At 40.4% G+C, this 21,622-nt stretch overlaps 1 protein-coding gene across 1 annotated transcript in view; it reads left to right on the plus strand.

The window, feature by feature from the left end:
- msraa (methionine sulfoxide reductase Aa) overlaps window positions 1-15,388 on the plus strand; it is a 32,151-nt gene extending 16,763 nt beyond the window's left edge. The window contains exons 4-6 of the mRNA XM_079180529.1: window positions 3,773-3,877; window positions 4,646-4,752; window positions 14,327-15,388. Of these exons, the coding sequence (XP_079036655.1) occupies window positions 3,773-3,877; window positions 4,646-4,752; window positions 14,327-14,497 (383 nt within the window). The 3' untranslated portion in view covers window positions 14,498-15,388. The remainder of the gene's footprint in view (window positions 1-3,772; window positions 3,878-4,645; window positions 4,753-14,326) is intronic.
- The last annotated feature ends 6,234 nt before the right edge of the window (window positions 15,389-21,622 follow it).

The raw sequence follows: 21,622 nt of genomic DNA on the forward strand, positions 1-21,622 counted from the left end.
ATCCATCCTTAGACCTGCCTCACCACCTGTCTCCTTTTCTTTTGGACTTCTCTCAACTCAAACATAAACAAATAGCTTGTCAAAGGGCCACACCAACGCAGAGCTGCAAAGATGTGAGTGCACATGTTTGTACAGCAAAGATAACACGCGTCCAATAAAGGAGAGATACGGGATGTTTAACTGGAATCAACCACAGGAGGCAGAATATGCCAAGAGGAAAAAGAAAGACCGTGTCTGAAGTCACTTCCTGTTAGCTATAATGGGCACCACATTTACTGTCTGACATTTTAATTAAATGTGTAAAATGTATCAACTATATAGCGACTCACAAAAACCTAATGGAATGAAAAAAGTACTTTCTGGGAACCCCCCCCCCCAAAAGAAATGCTATTCAACAGATGATGATGATGATTAGGAAGTGTCTCACGTTACTATTGTTGTCACGCCTCCGCTGTGTAAAGGCCTTAAAGGGACAATTCACCTCAAAAGCATATTTATCTTACACGTTGTGCTATTTATTGATCTGCCTCCTCTCCAATATAACGGGGCTATATGACACTCACACTTGTAGTGCTCAAAGCGCCAAAAAAATGTAACATTTGAAAAGTCTCTTTCCAGAAATCATGACCCTGTTACTCAATATAATCCACAGACCATCTTGTGAGCAGTTTCAGGTAGGAACTATGGTTGAAAGAAACACATGAACATTTTAAAAAACTTGTAAGATAAAACTAGGCAACTCACACCAAAACAATCTAGATTGATAAACAGCACGACAGGTAAGATTACACAATGAGCAGAGTCAGGACGACTCTGAGTAAACTTAGGTTGAAGTTAACAATGACGGCAACAGGACTTGGAAGAAAGAAACCAGGTGATATCTTTGCTCGACAAGATTCATTCTAATGTGACGACTAAAAAAAAAGACTGATCATTCATTTAGACTTGAGTAGAATAGTTAGTTTTCTTCGATTAAGATAAGACTAAAATCAGGTTTGGTTATCATTTTTTACAATTTTCATGCAACAATTTTGTTTAATATATACGTATCATCTTTCACTATCAATATAAATCCTCCGCGCTGTATACACAGTATACAGGCATCTTTAAAAAATGATGCCTATTTCAAATGTTGTGGTCTATTCATGATTGATATCATATTGTATCTGCAAAATAATGTTTTTAATGTCTTTATGAACCTGTGATGATGCTGTCAGGTCAATAAACTACAAACTAAACCATAAACTAATAGCTCCACTATTGGACCTAACAATTGTAACATGTCTCTCATAACAATTGTGACATTTATAAATGTATTGTTCGGCTAAACTGATTAATTGACAAATATTGTCATTAAATACTTGTTAGTTGCAGCCCCATATATGAAAGCCTTTACATCCAGGAAGCATCGGGTGGGCCGCTTTTCTTGCATTTCTCTCGCATGCCGATTTGTCAAATCTGGTTAAAATAAACACCATCTGAAATGCTCGAGAACACCGGTTGAGTGCGGGACTTATCTGTCATGGAGTCATTTTTGCAGAGCAGGAGCAGTTCACAAAACTCACCGGGCAATTTGTCGGCGGAGTTTTGGCGTCATGGATGAGTATGTTATGCACTTTCCAACGTTTACGGTTCCATCTTCTTCGATTGTAATCAGACCAACAGTCTGTAGGCCTACAGTTCATATAGAAAGATATCTGTGAACTGCATACATTTTATAATACGTACTGTATATTTCTAACACGTGAATATTCTTTGAATGGGAATTGTCTGCTGCTGAAGAACACTTATCTCTCTGAACTGCTGGATGTGTGTTTTTGTAATCAGCACAGTATCTTGGCAGAGCAGTGACAGACAACACAAGTGCTCCTCACACCTTTCCATCTTCAGGAGAGACAGAAAATATTCATGTTTGGTTCAATATTTACACTCCGATCAGTGTGAGGTTTGAAATGTGCTGATTAAATTTGCCCTTTTTTTTTCTTTTTGATGGAAAATATATGTTAACTTCTGGCTGCTAAATAGCTGAGAATGTACAATATTACGAATGAGATAAATCAATTGTACCTTCTTCAGGCTTTACCAAACAAAATGATCTATTATAAATACAATGTAAGACCTGCAGGGCAGAGCTTTTATAACTTCCTAGGAGCCAGCAGTGTCATTCAGCAGTTGGGTTGGGTGTAGGGGGTTAAAGGTCAAATTAAGGATGGAGACTTGTGATTTAATAATGTGCTGAAATGCTCTACCGCCAGCATTAAGGCTGGGTATTAGTCTTCAATATGTCTTATACTTGCATGCTCTCTCAAATTGGTATTCTTCCCTTTTACTTATCCTTTAGTCAAACAGTAATTTGTCAGTTTTCGACTGTATTTCATTAGCCACATGGCTGGTTGTGGCAACATTTAACGCTTGAAACTTTGGTCTCTTTTGGTAAAGCTGCAATAATCAGTGAGGAGCCAGGCCTGAGTGGGCCAGACTGCTACAGTAAAATGAGAGGATTTCTGGGACTCTGTTGCTTGGAAACACTGCCGCCTTGGTCCACAGGGACCTGAGTAAATGTACTTGGTTACATTCCACCACTGTTTTTACAGTTGTTGCTTTCAAAGTCAATGTCTTTGCAGTCGGTGCATTAAGATTAAACTTCGATGGTCAACTATCAAACACACAGTCAGTTGTTCATGTCGAAATAGTGACATAATGAGAATGCAGGATGATCATTTTTACAGTTAAATTTTGGACAACAACTCTGTTCCCATTCCAGCCACTGCTTTATTTCCCGTCTATTCTGAAATGGATATATTCCTGCGAGATTGTCCCGGTGAGGCATTAATTTAATATCGACCGCTGCTTTGTCTCTGTTCGCCAATATCTACCGTAGGAATCCATAACTCCTGATATTAAAAAAGTAATAAGAGACAGAGAGAGATGGGAGTGGAGGTAGAACGAGAGACAGGAGGAAGATGAGGTGCAGCGTAATGGGTCACGGTGCATTGCCAACACCAGCTGCCGTCTGTCCGTCTGCAGGAGCGATCGCTTGTTAGGCGGAACATTCTAATCAGCTTTGGACTACTGTGGACTTTTCAAGCACGATGCCTGGATTTAGGCTGATCAGAAACATCGACGAGTATTTCAAGATCGACAGTTGAGTTTTGACCCTGGAAAAACAAGTTGACAAAACGGTCCAGATGATCACTTGTTCCAGAGCTTTCAGCTGAATCACGTTGTCTTCATCAGCTGCCATGGAACTGTACTGGAACATTTACAGTTTCATGACAATTTAATGGGCAAATAAAGTGAACCGTAAACATAGAGCAAATTCTCGATATACAAATTCTCATAAACAACATTAATAAAGAGTAGGGCACTTACACCCCCCTACCACTTCTCATGACTCAAACCACAGAAAATGCATCATATATAACTAATAAACAACTACCCCAATGTTTTAATGTTCATCCCAAATATCCCATTGTCTATCAGATATACCAGAGGATGCTCCACAACCAATCTCCTTCATATTCAACCCAAAGAAGTCATACATTAGGGCTGTAAAACGTCTACATACTGCACCTTTACTTGAAGCGTTACTGCATAAAAACATCCCACAATTAGGAAATATGCAATAGAAAGATGTTTACAAGCTGTGAATTGGAAGGACCCCAAACGTTAGCGATAGAATTCACTGTGATACGAGTGAATGGATTTATTAGTTGAACCCTATGTTGGACCTCTGTGTGTCTGGTGAACTCACAGAAGTTGTACTTTGCAGGTATGACGGGCCACGCCGAGGTGGCGAGAGTCGTCTTCCATCCGGAGCAGATCAGCTACGCCGACCTGCTCAAAGTTTTCTGGGAAAGCCACAACCCGACTCAAGGTACGACCTCCCAGACACAGACACTCTCATGACTGAACCCTTTAAGGGTCAATAAATGGTTTGTTTTTAGTGAAATGTATGTAAAAAAATGTGCCGTAAAAGAATGTTTCGATACCTGTGGGAAAACGTGTATTTGGAAGTGCTGCGTCAGTCCAACACTGAGCTGGACTCGCTTTAGATTCCTTTATGTCACATGCTAACGTTACAACTTGTTAGCATGCTCATGTGAGGCAGCACATGTAAGGCTGACGAGAATTCGTGTCAGGAGTATCCCGTCAAGAACTCAAATGTAACATTCTGACCCGTCGGTCGCACAAGATCAAAAAGCAGGAGCTCCCTGAAGTCATTAGGATTTATACTGCGTAACAAAAATGTTTAACTTTTCACCAAAGCGTGGGATTGACAGACTGACGGACACACGCTGCCATCTCTACAGCGGCACCACTGGAGTGGCTGAAACCTTTGAGCGAAACCAGACATTGTTTGACATTGTTTGACATTGGTTGACAGGCTGACAAGCTGACGTTGGAGCGGTGAAAGGAATACGTGATGAAATGTCCGACAATAAAAAAAAAAAAAAATGTGTCTTTCAGTTCTGCCAAGACAGACAAGTTATATTTTTGGAAAATGCTGTCAGCTGTTGTTTTCAGACGATGTTGCCTCAGCCAAGAACGGAGGAGGACGAAGGCAACTCACGTCAGCTGAAATCCTAAAGTCTTCATATTCCTCTCTTTGTGTGTGTGTGTGTGTGTGTGTGTGTGTGTTCAGGGATGCGACAGGGGAACGATACTGGGACGGCATACCGCTCCGCCATCTACGCCGACACAAAGCAGCAGCTGGAGGAAGCTTTGGCCTCCAAAGATCAATACCAGAAGGTACACACACACACACACACACACACACACACACACACACACACACACACACCCACCTATTCATTAATCAGTCTTTAATGCCTCTATCATCCTCAAGTCTCCTCCTTCCTTAAGTCCTCGTCTTCTTCCTTGTCAGTCCCTTTGCTTTTCTCTGACTCCATTTCCTAGCATCCCCCTCTGCTGCCCATCCCTCTTTCTTTCACTGTATCTCAGAAACACTCGCACAGATGCTCTTGGCGTCAGCAGATAAACACCGATATATATAATGCATGTGTCTGTGCATGTAACATTTGCCATGTACAGCATGTCCATATGCTTTTCACGTCCACAGACACACACACACACACACACAAGAGATGTTCACACACTCCCTCTGTTGAACTCTCTCCTGCTGAGACTTCTGCACCACTATCCCACCAACAGGGCTTGTTGCCATGGAAACTGACGGAGAGGTTGTTGCTCTATTCTATTCTTTTCTATTCTATTCTAGTGTAGTCTGGTCTTTATGAGCGTCCCTTTTTCCTCTGTCCTATTCCTCCCCCTGTTCATAGCTCCTTTTCTGTCTCAAGCCTTGTGTCTGTTAGCAGGATCTGTCTCTTTGTTTGACTCTTTCTCTCCTCCACCAAGTTCTGAACACATCAAACATTTTATTTGTGCTCTAATGGGAACACGATCTGACGTCTTAAGCAAAAAATAAATAAAAACGGTTCCTGGGTCACTCTTACAATTCTATATCCTAATCCAGTACTGTTACAGTACTGACATTGTACTTGAGGAAAGCCCTTCTCACTCATCACTGGCTTCATCAATCTGTTAAAAGGACACAGCTGTATTTTACCTTAACGTTCATTACAGCTTCATTCAGACCTGAAGTGTAATTCTACACACTCCCTTCTGGTCGCAGATACTGATATACCAAGATCAGAACCAACCGAGTTAAAAAGGTCATTTATTCCTATGGCCATAATAACCCAACAACAAGCTGTACAGTAAGTAGTAGGGCAACGTGCAACACAAGGACGTGGAATGTGCAGAATACTTCCAAACCAATTATTGGATAGATCATGATCATGGACTTTTTGTTGTTGTATTTGTTGTTTTGTGTTTTAATTGTTTACTGCACTGTTCAACACATTGCCCCTTTGAGGACATTAAAGTTCTGTAAGTCTTCGGTTAAAACCACACTGATAATTCTCCGTCCACAAATCGCAAAATCACACGCCTGAAAACGACCATTCTGGGCATGCATGAGCCAGTGCAAACTAGTAAACATTCTACTCTGTGGTGGCTTAGATACGTAAAATACACGGCTTATTATTAGACTTCTTGTAATAAAGCTTTGATAATTCTGATATTCCTCTAGCTTTTCCACACAAACACTCAAACAGAGACAAATTTGGCTGAAGAAACTTTTATTTTATAACGTTTCAAGGCTGCTGGTCTTGCTCTAACTCTCCCGCACACACATCACATTTACTTTAAAAGAAATCAAGAGTTCCATATCTCAGTTTGGCTACATTATGGGTCAAGAGATTTGGTCGACGCACGTCCCTCACTCGTTTCACCGTGATTTTGTTGTCCTCACACTCGTAGCTCTGCCGGGTAGCTGGAAGTCCCTTTCATACGGGAGAGCAGCATTTATGCTTTTGTTCGTTTTCAGTTTCTTTGTGAACTTCACTATAGTTACGCAGGACAAAATATGCATAGATAACAAAAGGCAAGTCCTCTGTTTTATGTCCATCGCCCTTGTCAAAGCCGTAAACATGTTCCATGTCTGACCGAACAAGATTGTAGTTGTGACATTCACGTAAAAGTGACCATAAATGTTTGAAAGGGGCTTAAAATTCTCATACAATTGCTTAAACCCAGTTTTAAAGTTTAACAGCCTCTATGTCAAAGTATCTTTGCACTTATTTCCCAAGGCTTGAAAGGCCAGCAGCTTGTTTCCCAGAAGTATCTTAATGTTAATATCATGCTGCTTGTTATATGTGCAGGATGTTTCAGGGCCCAGAAAGCCCATTTAGTGGACATAAACTGCAGAAGTAGCTGACGTGTGCAAGTGTGCTTTTGTTCCCTCTTGCGTTGAGTTGAACTGTGATGAAATGTCTTGTGTCACATCAGCTGTGCTTTGTCTAAAGAGGATATCGTTGAGAAACAAAACTGCAATACGACAAAATATGACGAAACACAATGCTATATAAAAAAGAGTCAAAATGAGCTTCCCCTTCTGTTTGAACACAACTGTAAGAAGTGGATATAGTCACTGTGACGTCACCCATTGGTGTGCGTACCACCGTTTTGAAGCTTCTGGCCGTTGCCATCTTGTATTTTTTTTTAAACCAGAAGTGACATCAGAGGGTGGAGCTGAGTACAACTGAACGCTGAACAAGACATTTGTAGGCGACTGAAATGTTACAATTAACTTTCATGATCTGAAAACACGCCGTGAAAGAGTTGGAAGTTGTTGGACGAAAACAGAGACAACTCCCAGACCGGACGTCGCCGTGGTAGCGACCTGTCAATCACAAGGTAGCCCCGCCCTAAAGCACACCCTGCTTTATCTTCTATTGGACTCTAAATGGACTAAATGAACACCATGCTGAATTTAAGAAGACTTAAAGCTGGAGATTGAGACCATAGACAAAGTTTCCGGAGGTGACAAATAAAGTAAGAGGTAGAGTCATTTTCTCATACACTTCTATACAATCTGACTTATTTTTGCAACAATAGGAGTCGCCCCCTGATGGCCATTAGAAAAGAATGCAGGTTTAAGGCACTTCGGCATTGGCTCGCACAATTGCACATTCATGCTCCTCAGAGGATTAGCCATTTGTCATTTGTTGACACGGTGAGTTATCTAGTTTCATCCTGTGCTCGACATTTCCATTTTTAGCGGTCAGAAAGGCTCTGAGAAGATATCATTTTTTTTGGGTCTCATTAACGAAGCTTTTTTCTATAATGGTCTTCGATAGATTCCCTCGATCTAATCACTACATCTCTCTATCAATCTTTCTAGATTTTGTTTCCTCATTTTTTTCTCACCAGATTGCATCCCCCACTCTCTCCCATCTGTGTGTGTGTGTGTGTGTGTGTGTGAGCAGTTGGCCTACAGCAAACACACTCCATGCCAAACCATCTGGGCCTTAAATCTGTCCTCCACAAAAAACGCTTTAGTTGCAAAACTGACGTGCACAGACACATACACAAGCACACACATATGCATACACTGACTTTTACATTTTGTTCAGATTATGTTTCGTTTTTTTCTTTATGCCTATAGTTATATATTTGATCAAATCCTCTGTTTTACACAAAGCCTCAACATTTTGGTGCCAAAAAAAAGACGAGGCCATTTCAATAATTCAGTGTTTTTTTATTTTTTCCCCCTGACTGTCGAGAGCGGATGCCGCATTCACCGCCGCACATCGACTTTGCGCGCATTCGCACAGCGACATTTAAAATATTAATGCATCTTTGCTCCCCCCAAAAAAATCTCGGGCGGAGTCCCCCTCCCTCCTGTCGATGAAGTCGTTGTCGGTGGCTCTCTTTCTCTTTGTCCCCGCAGCCGCCGCCGACCACCACACTTCTTCTCTGCTCACTCCAAACAAACTGAACATGTAAAAAGCATCACGGCGCGGAGAGACTTTCCCAGGACACGCCGTCCCAGACACTTGCAGAATTGTTATCAGGATCCGCTCTGATCCCCCGAGTCAAATCTTCTTCTTCTCCTGCCACATTGCGAGCATTGAAACATAAAAGATGGAAGAGTGAAAAAGGGATGTGCAGATGGAAGGAGAGAGAAATTGGTTGTGATAAAGAGAGAGAATAGTCTGGTTAATTTTGTGTCAGTATATTGACTATGTTCTTTATGCCGCCCGGCTTGATTGTATTGTGATTGGGGAATTTGGTGTGTGTGTGTGTGTGTGTGTGTGTGTGTGTGTGTGTGTGTGTGTGTGTGTGTGTGTGTGTGTGTGTGTGTGTGTGTGTGTGTGTGTGTGTGTGTGTGTGTGTGTGTGTGTGTGTGTGTAAAGTACAACAGCACTGCAGAAAATTACCTTGCAGGCGGCTGGCGTTTGTCTGCAGCATGAAAGGAGCCTCCCTTTTCTTCTCTTGCCTCCTACCCATCATTAGGGTGTGCACTGCGTCTAAAATGGCAGGTGGAAGTGGTAACAGTGCGTGTGTGTGTGTGTGTGTGTGTGTGCGTGTGTGTGTGTGTGTACTTGCATGCTTGCTTTATGTAATGTGTGCTCGCTCGGTGGGTGCTGAAGCAGCGTGTGCTCATTGTTCTGGCATCTCTTTCCCTCTTGATGCACCTCTCCGGCTACATTTTCTTTTCATGAACACTCGTATATCTTCTTCTCAACACAAAACAGTTGCTTTTTCCTTCCCTTTCTTTATCTTTTTTCTTTGTCTATGAAATCCCTCTCCAGCGCTTTTAACATGCCAGCTTCACCTTTTTTTTTTTTTTTTTTTTTTTTTTTTAGTTCCTGCCTCCCGGGTGCTTATCAGTGCTGCTCACGTTTCCTCGTGCTTTACCAGAGCAGTCAAGGTATTTGCATTTCAAATGAGAAATCTACTTCTCTGACATGCAAATTAATGGCTGTGAATTATGCATCTATAGCAGGCTGCTAACACAGCGGCAGGAGCTGCCCAAACAAACGCACTGAAACATAGAGAGGAGGGTTGATAGGGTTGCATAGGACCGGTGTCATGGAAAATGAAGCCATTTTTTGGGTAACGCAGGTAGTGTCGGAGTGATGTCAGTGCCCATCATTTTAAACTTAAAGCCGAATGTTGCCAATATTTTTGCACTGATATTCATTATCTTAAAACGAATAGTCCAACAAAATATTTTTGGTATCGAGTTCTTCCCCCTGTTGACTTGAAAGGTGGCTCTGAAAGAACAGTGGACCCCAGTGGCGACCTAGAAAAAGAATACGTCATAACCAATCAAAACATTGATTTGAAATTAGTCAAATCACCCCCGCCGCTTAATTCACCTCCCTGACATTGATCTTTGAGTTTAGTATTATCCAAACAATTGTTCTCTTTGTGAATATCTTACTACAGTGTACGCCACTCCCAATGGAGGTTCTGAGAAATGTTCCTTTGGACATTTTTATGTTTCCACATGTTTTTTTTAATTTACTTTCTATGGAAGATTCCTTCGAAAGTGTTTTCTAAAAAAGGTTAGAACATGCCTCCCCAGACTGCACGTAACTGAGCATGACGAGGGTCATTTGTACAAGTTAAAAAAGAATAGCCCAAGCACAAAAACACATAAACTCCGATTTTGAGTTTTTGTGCTTTTCTTCTTCTACTCTGTGCAACCAACAGTTAAAAACACATTTTTCTGTGAAGACCTGCAGAGACCTCAAAGAGTATCATCAGAGAACCATAATTCTGAAAATACAGAGTTATTATTTAGCGCAATCTGAAATTCGCAGGAATCAAAACAGCTGCAAAAAAATACCTGGACTGCGAAAATACAAAAGTTTTGAATTTGGTGTGGATAGGCTCATGGAGATGGATGGGTTCCAATTTTTAAAAAGTCCTTTACTCTGACTAATCGGACATCAAGACATTTGTGGCTTGAACTCATTGCAGAAGGCAAGTCATCGCCCCCAACCATCATTGACTCCCATTGAAATCCCATTTAAAGATTTGCCTTTAAGTAGCGAATCCCAGCCAACTGAAACAAAGTGTTGCTTTTGTTGATTTCAGAATTCATGTGAAATGGGCCTGCTTGATCTGTAGATGTATAAAATCAAAAAATAGTGCATCCATTTATTTCTGCGCCTTAGTGTAACTCAATTTCGTTGCCCAGTACTACTTTATTTTTTTGTCATTCTTTATTCGCCCTTTGTGTTTGAAAGGTTCCGTATAAAATACATCTAAAAGAGATATCAAATATATCTGCTTACTGTATGTAAATGTAATCATAAAGTGCAGCTGCAACAGAGAAGAGAGTCCCATTCTGACGAACTGCTGTGTTGTACCTCCACCCCACTCACTCAAATTAAATTGTGGTGTCAGTACAGGAAGTGATGAATCAAACAGCAGGGAGCAAACACTGTCCATTAAAAGCTAAAACCCGCCAACGTTGGATCTTTAGTCTCTTTGGTAGTTTCTGTTACAGCAGCATCGCAGACCCTCTGGGGTTTGTTTGCTGACGTCCTCTTTATCAACTTCCGAGCGCTGACGTCAATGAAGTGAAAAAGGTTTTCAAACAATTACCTCTCACTGACTATTAGGGGCACCAATGTGTGAAATTACCCAGCACCGCTTTCAGTCTGATTGTCTCTCTGTACTAAAAATAAACAGAGAACTTTTTAGTATTTCCCCCGGGAGTTTAATCCTCTCAAACAGGAGTTGTACCATTTAACGTTAAACCTATCTGCAAAATGATGCAATCACACTTTTTACATACTTTTACAACATTTACACGCTTTCTGTAGTTATTTGCTAGTTGTCTGTTTTGCACTGAATGTATAGTTTTCACAATTGTTGACAGTCCTACAGTTCTGAATCCCGTTCTCTCTTCTTAGATATGATAAAAGATAGATATGTGCAGCAATAAACACACTTCCACTAACGGTGGAAAACAGGAGTTGGCCTTTGAGGTTTGCTGTGGAAGGAGTTGTAAAACTCTGAAAAGATTTATAGTGATTAGAGTTTAGAAAAAGATAAGATGCCACAAACCATATTTAGACCAAATATAATACGAGGCTGTTCTTAAGCACAACCTCACTTTGACCTAAACAATGACAATGCTAACATGCTGCAGTTAAACGGGTACCATGTTTGCCATGTTCCATCTTAGTTAAGAACAAACATTAGCTTACAGTACATTGCTCTAAACACTCAGTACAGCCAAGGCTGTCTTCAGTTATTTGGTCACAAATCAAGTTATAAATTTGACCTGATGGTGGCGCTAAAGGAGAAGTCAAAGGGGTCGGCAAAGTACAATTCTTCCTGAGGGGAATCGCAGGACAATAAGTCAGAGGATCGTCAAAGTCGGAAGGATTCATCATCTGGGAAACGTGAATTTTTGTACCAAATTTCATGGCTATCCATCCAATATTTCTGGAGATATCTCAGTCTGGTGGACGAACAGATCTGCCCTAAAAATGAATTAGTACATTCAAATATCAACATTAGGGCGCCACAGGAATTCCTAAAGCGGGGTTGGAAATTAGCACCAGCCAAATGCTGGTAAAATATGCAAATGGCTGCTATAGCTTTACTCACCCGCCACAAAAACAATGGTAATCTGTTGAGTGGTTGGTACGTGTTGGTGTCCACCAGCCAGAAATGATGTCTGTTAATATTCCCTTGGTTACAGCTGACAAAGTGGTGGATGTAACAGTAGGCGCTGATTGGAAACACTGAAAATATTCTACAAAACGTTTTTACGCTCGGCTGAGGTGGAAAAATCGATCGCAAAAACAATCTCCTCATCGCTCCACACAGGTCTGATGTAACCTCCCTCACTCTGACACATGAAACAAACAGAAATATCATATTAAAATCCAGTTTTATACATCATTTTGCCCTCTTTCTTCGACAACGCTATAATGGTTTCCTGGTGAATTAGCGCCACCTACCGCTTCTAAAAATCACATTACAGTTGTGGATGGAAACAAGCATTCATTCGCATCGTCTGTTGCCGATATTCTCGACAAACAACATTTGGATGGAAACCTGTCTAATGACAGTAAAACTGACCGTGACTCTTGAAATTAGATCAAAATGTTGTATTTATATTCATTTTTTAAAGAAAGCTTTTACTCTATTTATTTAAACCGAGGTACTTTTAAAGGCTTGTTCAGCCCAGATGAGAGGCTCCCTGCTGGGGCTTCAGGTCTAGGCCAGCTCCCTCAGGCCTACTTGAGCTCTGGTTCTCTGGTGAACACAGCACCGGGCTCAGAGCGGATCTTCTTCCAATCAGAAGATTGGCGGTTCAATCCCCGGGTTCTTCCTCCCGAAGGTTTCCCCTACGGTGTGAGTGGTTAGTTTGGGGGGCGTACATGCACCTTGCATGCTAAAGCGCCTTGAGTCGAGTCCATTGATCATTAACTGGCTGGAGGGATGTCGAGGGAAGTTAACTCTGGCGACACCTGCGATTAGGTGTGCTGGATACCTGTGGTGATCAAAATACATTTTAAATTTAACGCTAGAATTCATCTTTTTTTTTTTAGCGAGACAGAGTTCAAAGGCACTGAATACCAACAGACGTTGTTCAAAGAGTGCTGTCAGTTGAATGCTAAGTGATTGTGTAATCCCGGTTCTAAGGTGAGATCACTTCACATCAAACTAGTTGTCATTTTTAACAGCCGGCAATAACCTTCGAGCCACACGGTTCCCACCATTAGTATCAAGATCATGTTGCTTCAGTTGTGCATCCGTATCACGCTTTTCGCAGAATGAAAGCCATTTCTGTTAATTAGCGAGTAGGAACGGCTCCATAATCATAAGAAATAGAACATATAATTAGGCGGGGAATTATTGTAATTGTGATTATGTGATCGTAATGCAGCTGAACACACAAAATTAAACGAAAGGCACAGTTATTAAATATTTAACCTGAACATTCAGCCAGTAAATGAAGCCTTCACATACAATTTTAACCAAATAAACATGGAGCAACTGTTTGACTTCCTGAGCCTTCATCATCGTGCCTGGATCCCAATTTGAGCCGCAGAAATTCTTAAAATGCACGATGCGCGGTTCAGTTCTATTATCATTTAGGTTCACCAGCAGGATAATTACCATAAACCTGGCGCAGTCGCTTCAGAGGATTTGGGTTTCGGTAGCTGTCGTGTCGGGCGGAAGAACAGCAGCTTCGCCGATAAAACACAAAACATGTAAATGTCGAGCCAAATTAAGCTCTCCCGCCAACGAATGCTATGATCAAGCTGTGTTGTAAACATGCCTGCACACACTCCAAAAAACAAAGCAACACCCCTCCGTCAGGAATTTAAGTTTAATGTGTGTGTGTGTGTGTCTTTTCCTGCTTCTCTTTGTCTTTTGATTCATCCACATGCCATCTGGTTGAGCTATTTTATCACAAGGAGGAGAAGGTGTCATCACCAACTGATTCTACCGTGAATATGTGTGCGTGCATTGTCTGTTTCTTTTTGTAGTTTGCCATAAACACATTTCCTCTTTTTTTATTCCCAAGATGACAGTAAGTACTTTGTAGTGTGAGGGGAGGCGATGAGAGAAATTGGAGGAGGAGAAATTGTTTTCATGCTCAATAGGACACAAACATAAACAAGAGCATTCAAAAAGACACTTATAATCCAAAATGTAGGCGCAGTTCACAGAGAAACAGGCTACTTTTTTCAGGGTTTCAACATTGGAGAGATCAAATAGAACTTAATTTCCCATCATACACTATTCCTGCCATTCCTGCCACGTTCTTCGTTGTCGCTGCTGAAGCTGATTCCCACAGAGATCACTGACGTTTCCATCTTATTATCTGTCTGTTCGTCCATTGCTTCTGCATCTGTTTAATGCAGTTTACACCCTTGTAAATCTACAAAAGTGTCTTTGTTGCTGCTTCTTTCAGGTACTAACCGAGGAAGGTTATGGTGCGATCACGACAGAAATAGCCGAAGCCAAGCCTTTCTACTACGCCGAGGATTACCACCAGCAGTACCTGAGTAAAAACCCTGATGGATACTGCGGGCTGGGAGGGACGGGAGTCTCCTGTCCAATAGGAATCAAAGCTAAGGTCTAGACAGCCAATGGCAGCCAAGAGCCATTGCCGTCAGTAAGGATGCAACGTCAGTTTAAAATGCTTCCAGAATCAATTAGCGTGGTGTTTTCAATATATGAAGAACATTTTATTTTTGTATATCTTATGCATTTGGGAACATCGATCTAATATTTAAAACTGAATTAGATAATGTCAGTATCTCGCACATTTCTCATGAACCCAGCATCTCCATGTCTCTGAAAAACCAAAACGACACAATAATTGTTATCAAATGCTGGAGCTCAGTTTGTAACCTAGTAAATAGCGCAGCAGATTTGTGCCTGATGTAACCCAGTGACGCGTAGCATGAACTGCAGCGTAGTTGCCGATGAAGGCCGCCTGTCTTCTCAGCTCTTTGCTGTTGGAGAACCGACCAGTGCCTCAAGATATCCGCGAATGCTGGTGCGTCGTCACTTTAGTGGAGGCTTCACACAAAGTACGCTTCCTCACACATGCGGGGCAATTTCATATGTTAGATGTATCAAAATGTAGGTAATCCAATGAAAGCTAGTGAATTTATATTTAAATTCCTACTATTCGGAAAAAATAAATGATCTATTAAACAGTTAAAAGTTTGACACTACAGTCATTTACTGGCATGTCCATATATGCCAAAAGGTATTTCTGTATCTGCCGCTCTTAATTTTTAGTATTTTGGCGACCCCAGTCCGACACAACATGCATTCAGGAAGGCATCTAATATAGTGTGCGTCAGTCCACAATTCACTTTTTCACATATAGAAATTGAAGATTTTGTTTTGCAGAAAGATGCTCAGGTTGCTTATACATGATGATTATTTACGTTCAACTTTGAAATGTAATACAGTTTGCCTTTTTGGAAGTCTGTAGAGGAATAAAACATATTAAAAGCTTCCGAAATCAGAAGTCTCTTGCGTCTTTTCTGTTTCCTTAGAAACATTGTGTGCTTTAAACTCTATTATATCATTTTTTTTCCTACTGAGTTTGCAGCACGGTGAACAGCAGATTTGTTGGTGATTAAAACTCTTATGTATTTGCTCTTTGGTGGTTTTGATTTTGGAAGACCTCCAGTCCTTCCTCTGATCTTTGCCTGAAGTAACGTTCCAGTCCTCGACTCATCCGTCATCGCCGTTCATCTGTGTGCGTTTGTGTTCTGTACAGTATGCTCTACGTGTTTGGCTGCTACGGCACACAAACACACCGGCACACCAGCAGGAGGAGAGCGGGTTTGGTGCCAGGCCCTCCAAAGCTTGGCATCACCGTCACAGAGTCGAGGAAAAAAAGAAAAAAAAGGCAGGAGAAGGAAAAGATCGGTCTCTTTAGAAAATGGCAGAGCGCCACCTTGGATCTGGGCTGCTTTGGATCGCCTCCATGATGCAGACTGCAGGACCTGACTGGCTATTCCAAGCCAGATCTGACTGCTATTTTTGGAGTGAAGCTGACAAAAGCTGGAATTTGGTGCAAATATTCAGTGTTCATTATATTTGTCCATTTTTGCTTTCAGTAAAATGTAATAAAAAATCCTTGTCAAGGTGAGTAACCCTTGACAAGAGTCTGAGTATCACCAGGTATTAAAACTACTAAAACAGAATATCATGGATGTTTTTTAATATGGAAAAAACATCTTTCACTAAACCATCAGTATAGCATGGATCAATTCTATGATAAATGTGAGCAGTGCACCCAACATAACATATATGAGGAAGACATCAGCTGGACTGGATCCCAGTTTTAATAAAGGGGTAATATTGGCTCAATATACATCAGCGTGACCTCCATACAACCTTTGTTCCTTCCGGGATTGTTGGTTGGGTTTGTGGTTATTATTAGAATGATAATAATTTCACAGAGCCCTGTGATTGGTTAGAATAAAGGTGGGTTAAAGTTTAAACAATGTGATTTCAAATAACTTTCTTGGATAAAGCAAATGAACTACTTAGTTTGCAATTTATGATAATTTATCGTTCGTCAAAAGAACAATGTATTCCCCTTTGTTGAATTTGAGTTTAACAGCAGGCTTCATTGCCACCTGTACGCATAGTACAATCTGTACCTTTTTGCTAACAACCAAAATATTTTCATTTCATCGAGTACTGAAAGGCAATGAAACTTGTATTATATAAATCTTCTATAATAGTTCATTAATTCATTTTCTCTTAACCGATAGCTCCAATTTTGGACTTTGGGAGTTTTTATCTTTATGTTTAGTTTAAGGGGGATCTGTTGCCAGGAATGGATTATAACATTAAGATTATGTATATTCATCTAAAAAATAAGAACCGTTGTGTTTTCATCACCTTGGAATGAACTGTTTATATCTACAAACGGAGGGGGTCCTCTGCACAGAGCCGGCTGCCATGTTCCTACAGTAGCCTAGAAAGGACAAACCAAACGTTGGCTATAGATGGGGTCATTCTTGTTTCGTGTTTTCACATCGGCCACCGTAGATCTCCTACACGCTATGCACACAGGAGAAGTGTCAGTTGGTTGCAATCTAAAGCCTCACCGCTTAAACATTTATTATTGGAGAAGGTGTGCTTCTTTGGTAAAATTATATGAAAAATCAAGTCGAATGTTCAACTTTGAAATGTGAGGTTTATTTGAGATTCTTTATTAGAAATAACCTTGAGATGTACCATTTTGTTTTCTTCAAAGCATTGTTGTGTGTCTGTGCCAACACGCTGGTATTGTCGAAGGCTTATCTGCTCCCAGAATTCAAGAAGGCCAAGTGTAAAGAAATCTGTCCTTAAAATACCGGAAGAATCTGGCTAATTTTGGTACATCTTTGGCCAACTGGTGATTGTGACTGATCGTCAATCCAACTGTACAAAATTGTCATCGGGATTTGTGTCTGTTGTTTAGTTTGGGTTGTATATATATTTGTACAAACCTCATACGACACATAAAGAGCACACAGCCAACATTACTGTCTGTCTCTCATTTCATACGGACTCAATCACTTCCCTGGCTCTGTCCCTGGTTATAACGCATGATTATGCTGCCATCATGTGGTATGTTTGAGGTATGAGCACATGGCTCAATCCCACTGAGGTAACATAGACCAACGCAGGATTTTAGGCTTTTGCTTGAGATAGAAAGGTAAGAATTCACAAAAAAAAGTGGCTGAATTATTCCTTGAATACAACGGGCCTGAGCATATTTTGTTCATATTATTGCTCATATATTTCAATTTTAAAAGACAAAAGATTATTTTTGCTTACAAAACGTAGAAAAATTGTTTACGTTTTGCACGGAAGAGAAATGACCAGTGTTCATTAACTAAAGGTAAGAGTACTTTCTTACGCCATGGAGCATCATATAACATGTGACAAATTAGACATAGATCTAACACAATATGCAGGTAGTAATAAAATACAATATATATGAGTAAAAAAAGAAGAGTTGATGATTTGTATGAAATTATAGAAAATAGCGCGCGTTATTTTGAAGGGTCTTACCGGAAGTTCGCATCTGTTAACTTGCTCTGACGCAAAAGTAAATGTTTGCGCTCTAATAGCACCTCGAGGGATCAACATTAGTACAAATTGAACCTTTGGTTTAATGGAGACTTGTCTGCATTTAGAGTTAGTTGTTTGATTGTCACACGTGTTGTGACGGCTGGGATGATGATGCCCAGTAACTGTGGCAACAGTCAACTTCCCTCAGCTGTCACGCAGCTCAGCTCGTCCCAACACGGAAGGTAACTAACCACAAATATTGTGATGGTTTTTAACTAAAACATCACATGTCACTGTTTCTTGAGATCTTAATTTACTTAGGAGAGAGAGTTCAACTGTGTTGGTTATTCATGATAAAGCTGTCTGTTGATAAAGTGTAGGGTTCATCAATAAATCACTTTTTAACCTAGTTGCTACCCATTTGTTCACTTAGTTCCAAGACAGACAAATGGCTAATACTTGGTATTAAGTATTAAGTCTTTTTATTGTCCGTTATTTTATATTTTAATATTAAATACGTGGTATATATCTTTGTTTCTGCACACATATTCGAGAAGATAAAGATATATCAGTTCAGAGAGATAGTTGTGCTAATCCCCAAGGAGCAGGAGGAATACAGTGCTGGGGCCATTTGAGTTTGTGGAAAACAATCACAATCTGCTGTAGTTGGACAGTCTCTCTTTGAGAAATCAAGAAAATGATATCTTATAAACCCTGCTTACTGAAACGGCAGGACGTTCCAAAAGTTTAAACTAGTGTTTCATTTATCTTTGGAAAACATGTTTATGCTATAGCTGTAAGCTTTGCCACTCAACATGTCATCATAAGGACAAAGGTAAAGGTAACTCAGACTCAAATGTAATTGACAAAAGTTTTACTTGTAAAAATTAGGAATTCATGAGAGGCTCAAAGCTTTGGAGTTTTGATAGTTGTTTTAAAAACACTCCAACGAGCATTTATTGCTATTTCTGAAAAGCAGAGACATGTAACTTATCTTCTGTTCATATTTAAGCTGTAAAGTAAAGTTATCGACCAATACACCAACATTAACAATTACATTATCATCTTAACAAAAATGTAATTATAATTATTTTGTTAGCGTTCAACAACATAGTTCACAGTCCGAGCAATTGGCACTTTGTTAAAACCTCATGGGTGCTGAAGTTGTTGTATTGCTGTTAAGCTAATTTAACTACTGTGTCAGTTTGATAGCAGCTTAATTTGTGATTACAATATTGACAGAAAATGTCAGGTTTAGCTAAAGAAAGGAAACACCCTGCATGGGAAAAATGAGTGAGGTTGAAGAAAAGGCTAGCAAGGAGAAGAGACCGTCGCTCTCAAACATATGGCTTAATTTGGAGTGTACACACAGACAGATAGGCTTGTAAATGTCAGACACATTAAGCTATCAGAAAATGTCTGTATTGACTTTCAGCCTACATATTTACATATCCAATTTATACCACATGTTAGAGTGAGTCTAAAGTCATTTTTCTCCATGAAATTAAAGCCTTTTTCTTTATTCTCATTGTGACATTTTAAATTTTTTTTTTTTAAATAATCCGCTAATTTATCTTTCAGCTGCTAACATTCCGATAAAGAAAAGCTCAGAATAGAGCAGTTGTCAAAACGAGCCGAGTGTGCATCGTTGAACGATGTCTGCTGAAATACCCATGGAGAGAACGTACCAGAGGACGTGCACGGACTCTAATCGGTCGGCTCAGACTCCTGCACCTGTCTCACCCACTCCTGGACTCGGTGGGGTGGAGCACCGAGGGGACGGCCTGGGCCAGCTGGCCTTTCAGGGTGAACCAGTGGTGGGCAAGACTCCCCCTGACCTCTCCTCTCTCCTGAGCCCTGACGATGCTGTCCCCTGGGGAAGATACCAGCCGACGGCCTTTCACAATGTAAATCAGCAACAAGTGAGTGTTACTTTGCTGTATTACCCCAAAAAGCTATTGATGAAGGTGAAAACCTTTAGTCAATTATGTGACAGGGAACTTTATCTAGAAATAAAGAAAGGATTCATTATATACAAGACTGTTCTGCAATCCTGCATGTCCACTTTTAGTTCAGTTGTTCATCTTGCCACTAGATAGCAGTAGATTATCCGATCATTGTTCCTGCTGTGAAGGAAAGTGCCCACCACAGTCTGGTTCTTAATGTTTGTCTGTTGTCAGGCTCCAGAGCGTCCATATGAGGTGGTTCAGCGGCAAATTGAGCAGATCCACGAGGTCCTGCAGGAGCAGAGTCGACTGCTGACGCTACTAGGGACAGGTCAGTGTTGAGCAGCACACTCTCCTGTTTGGGTCAGGTGAAAGAAAAAAAAAGAAAGAAAAAAAAAATATATATATTATTAAAAAAATACCTTTTTTAATTTAAAAAAAATGTATTTCTTGGAGAGAAAAAAATAAATAATTAAAAAAAAAAAATATATATATATATAGTTTTTTTTATGATTAAATGCAACAATATTTGTTTGGGTGATCCAGTATTGATTCTTAAAATCGATCTTTGCATTTGAGCCTTTTCTGAGAAAACAAATGTGTACATCTGCGCTAAATCTTCAGCATTGTAATTAAGGATTTTCAGCAACTAATAATCCAGTGCTGGGTGATGTGGCTTTTAAAAGTAACGAATAACATTACAACGTTGGTGCCATTTAAAAGTAACTTGTTAGAGCCACTGAGAGAAGTAACTCCTCAGAGCCCTTTTCCATTACCAAAAATGAAAATCGCTTTGCGATTCCTTGCGCATGTTGGTTACACATCTACGTCTCGTCTCATCTCGTCACAGCTCTTTGGGTGTTGGCATGTTGACGCTTCTTCAAATTGCTGGGGGCGCTTCTTCTTATTCTCAGGCACAATTTGCAATTCACTGTGATGTTCTTTTAACCAACAGCTTATTTGAAAACGTAAATAAATAACTGATTACTTGAATTACTATACGTTGAGGAGATTACGAGAAGTTTGATTACAATTACGACGTCTTGCCTCGAATTCCTTAAGTTTCCAACTCAACATATCACTTACCTTAATGAGCTAAATTACTTCAAACAATATTCAGTCTGAGGCTAAGTCATTAACCCATAACAAGCTTTAAGAAACAGCAGACAGGGCATGCAGCCAATCTGCAAAGAAGGTGGCACCAATAACACTGATGTTCAGTGTTTTTCTGTTTGTTTTTGTCCTCATACGTCTTTTCTCTGTCATTGCCGCGGCTGCTGTGTTATTAACCCTGCTAGCCTCAACTTGACAGCCACCACAAGCTCTCCTGTTGCTACACACCCGTACTGCCTGCACAGAGCAATGGGTACACGCCTCAAAATGTTTCAAAATTGAAAATAAGGGGGCTTGAGACAAATATAATGAATAATGGAGCCCGAAGAGGCCGATCAGCAACGTCAACAGTTGGACACTGACAGTGATGTATAGGAGGGTCTTTGTTTGGGATAATGTTACAAGGTGGTTTCATAGTAAATGCTTTGCATGTTGGCGCAGTGCTCAGAGTGCATTTGTATATCAAGGGTCTCCATCTTGCGGTAATGTTTTGCTTAGACCTATATTTAGTTTATTTACAGCAGTCATATACAAAAATCTTCAGTTGGTATCACAATCTCATGCAAATAATTACATTTTGATGATCAACATCACAAAATGACATACGGCGT

Source organism: Pholis gunnellus, assembly GCF_910591455.1.
Source record: "Pholis gunnellus genome assembly, chromosome: 19".
NCBI lineage: Eukaryota > Metazoa > Chordata > Actinopteri > Perciformes > Pholidae > Pholis > Pholis gunnellus.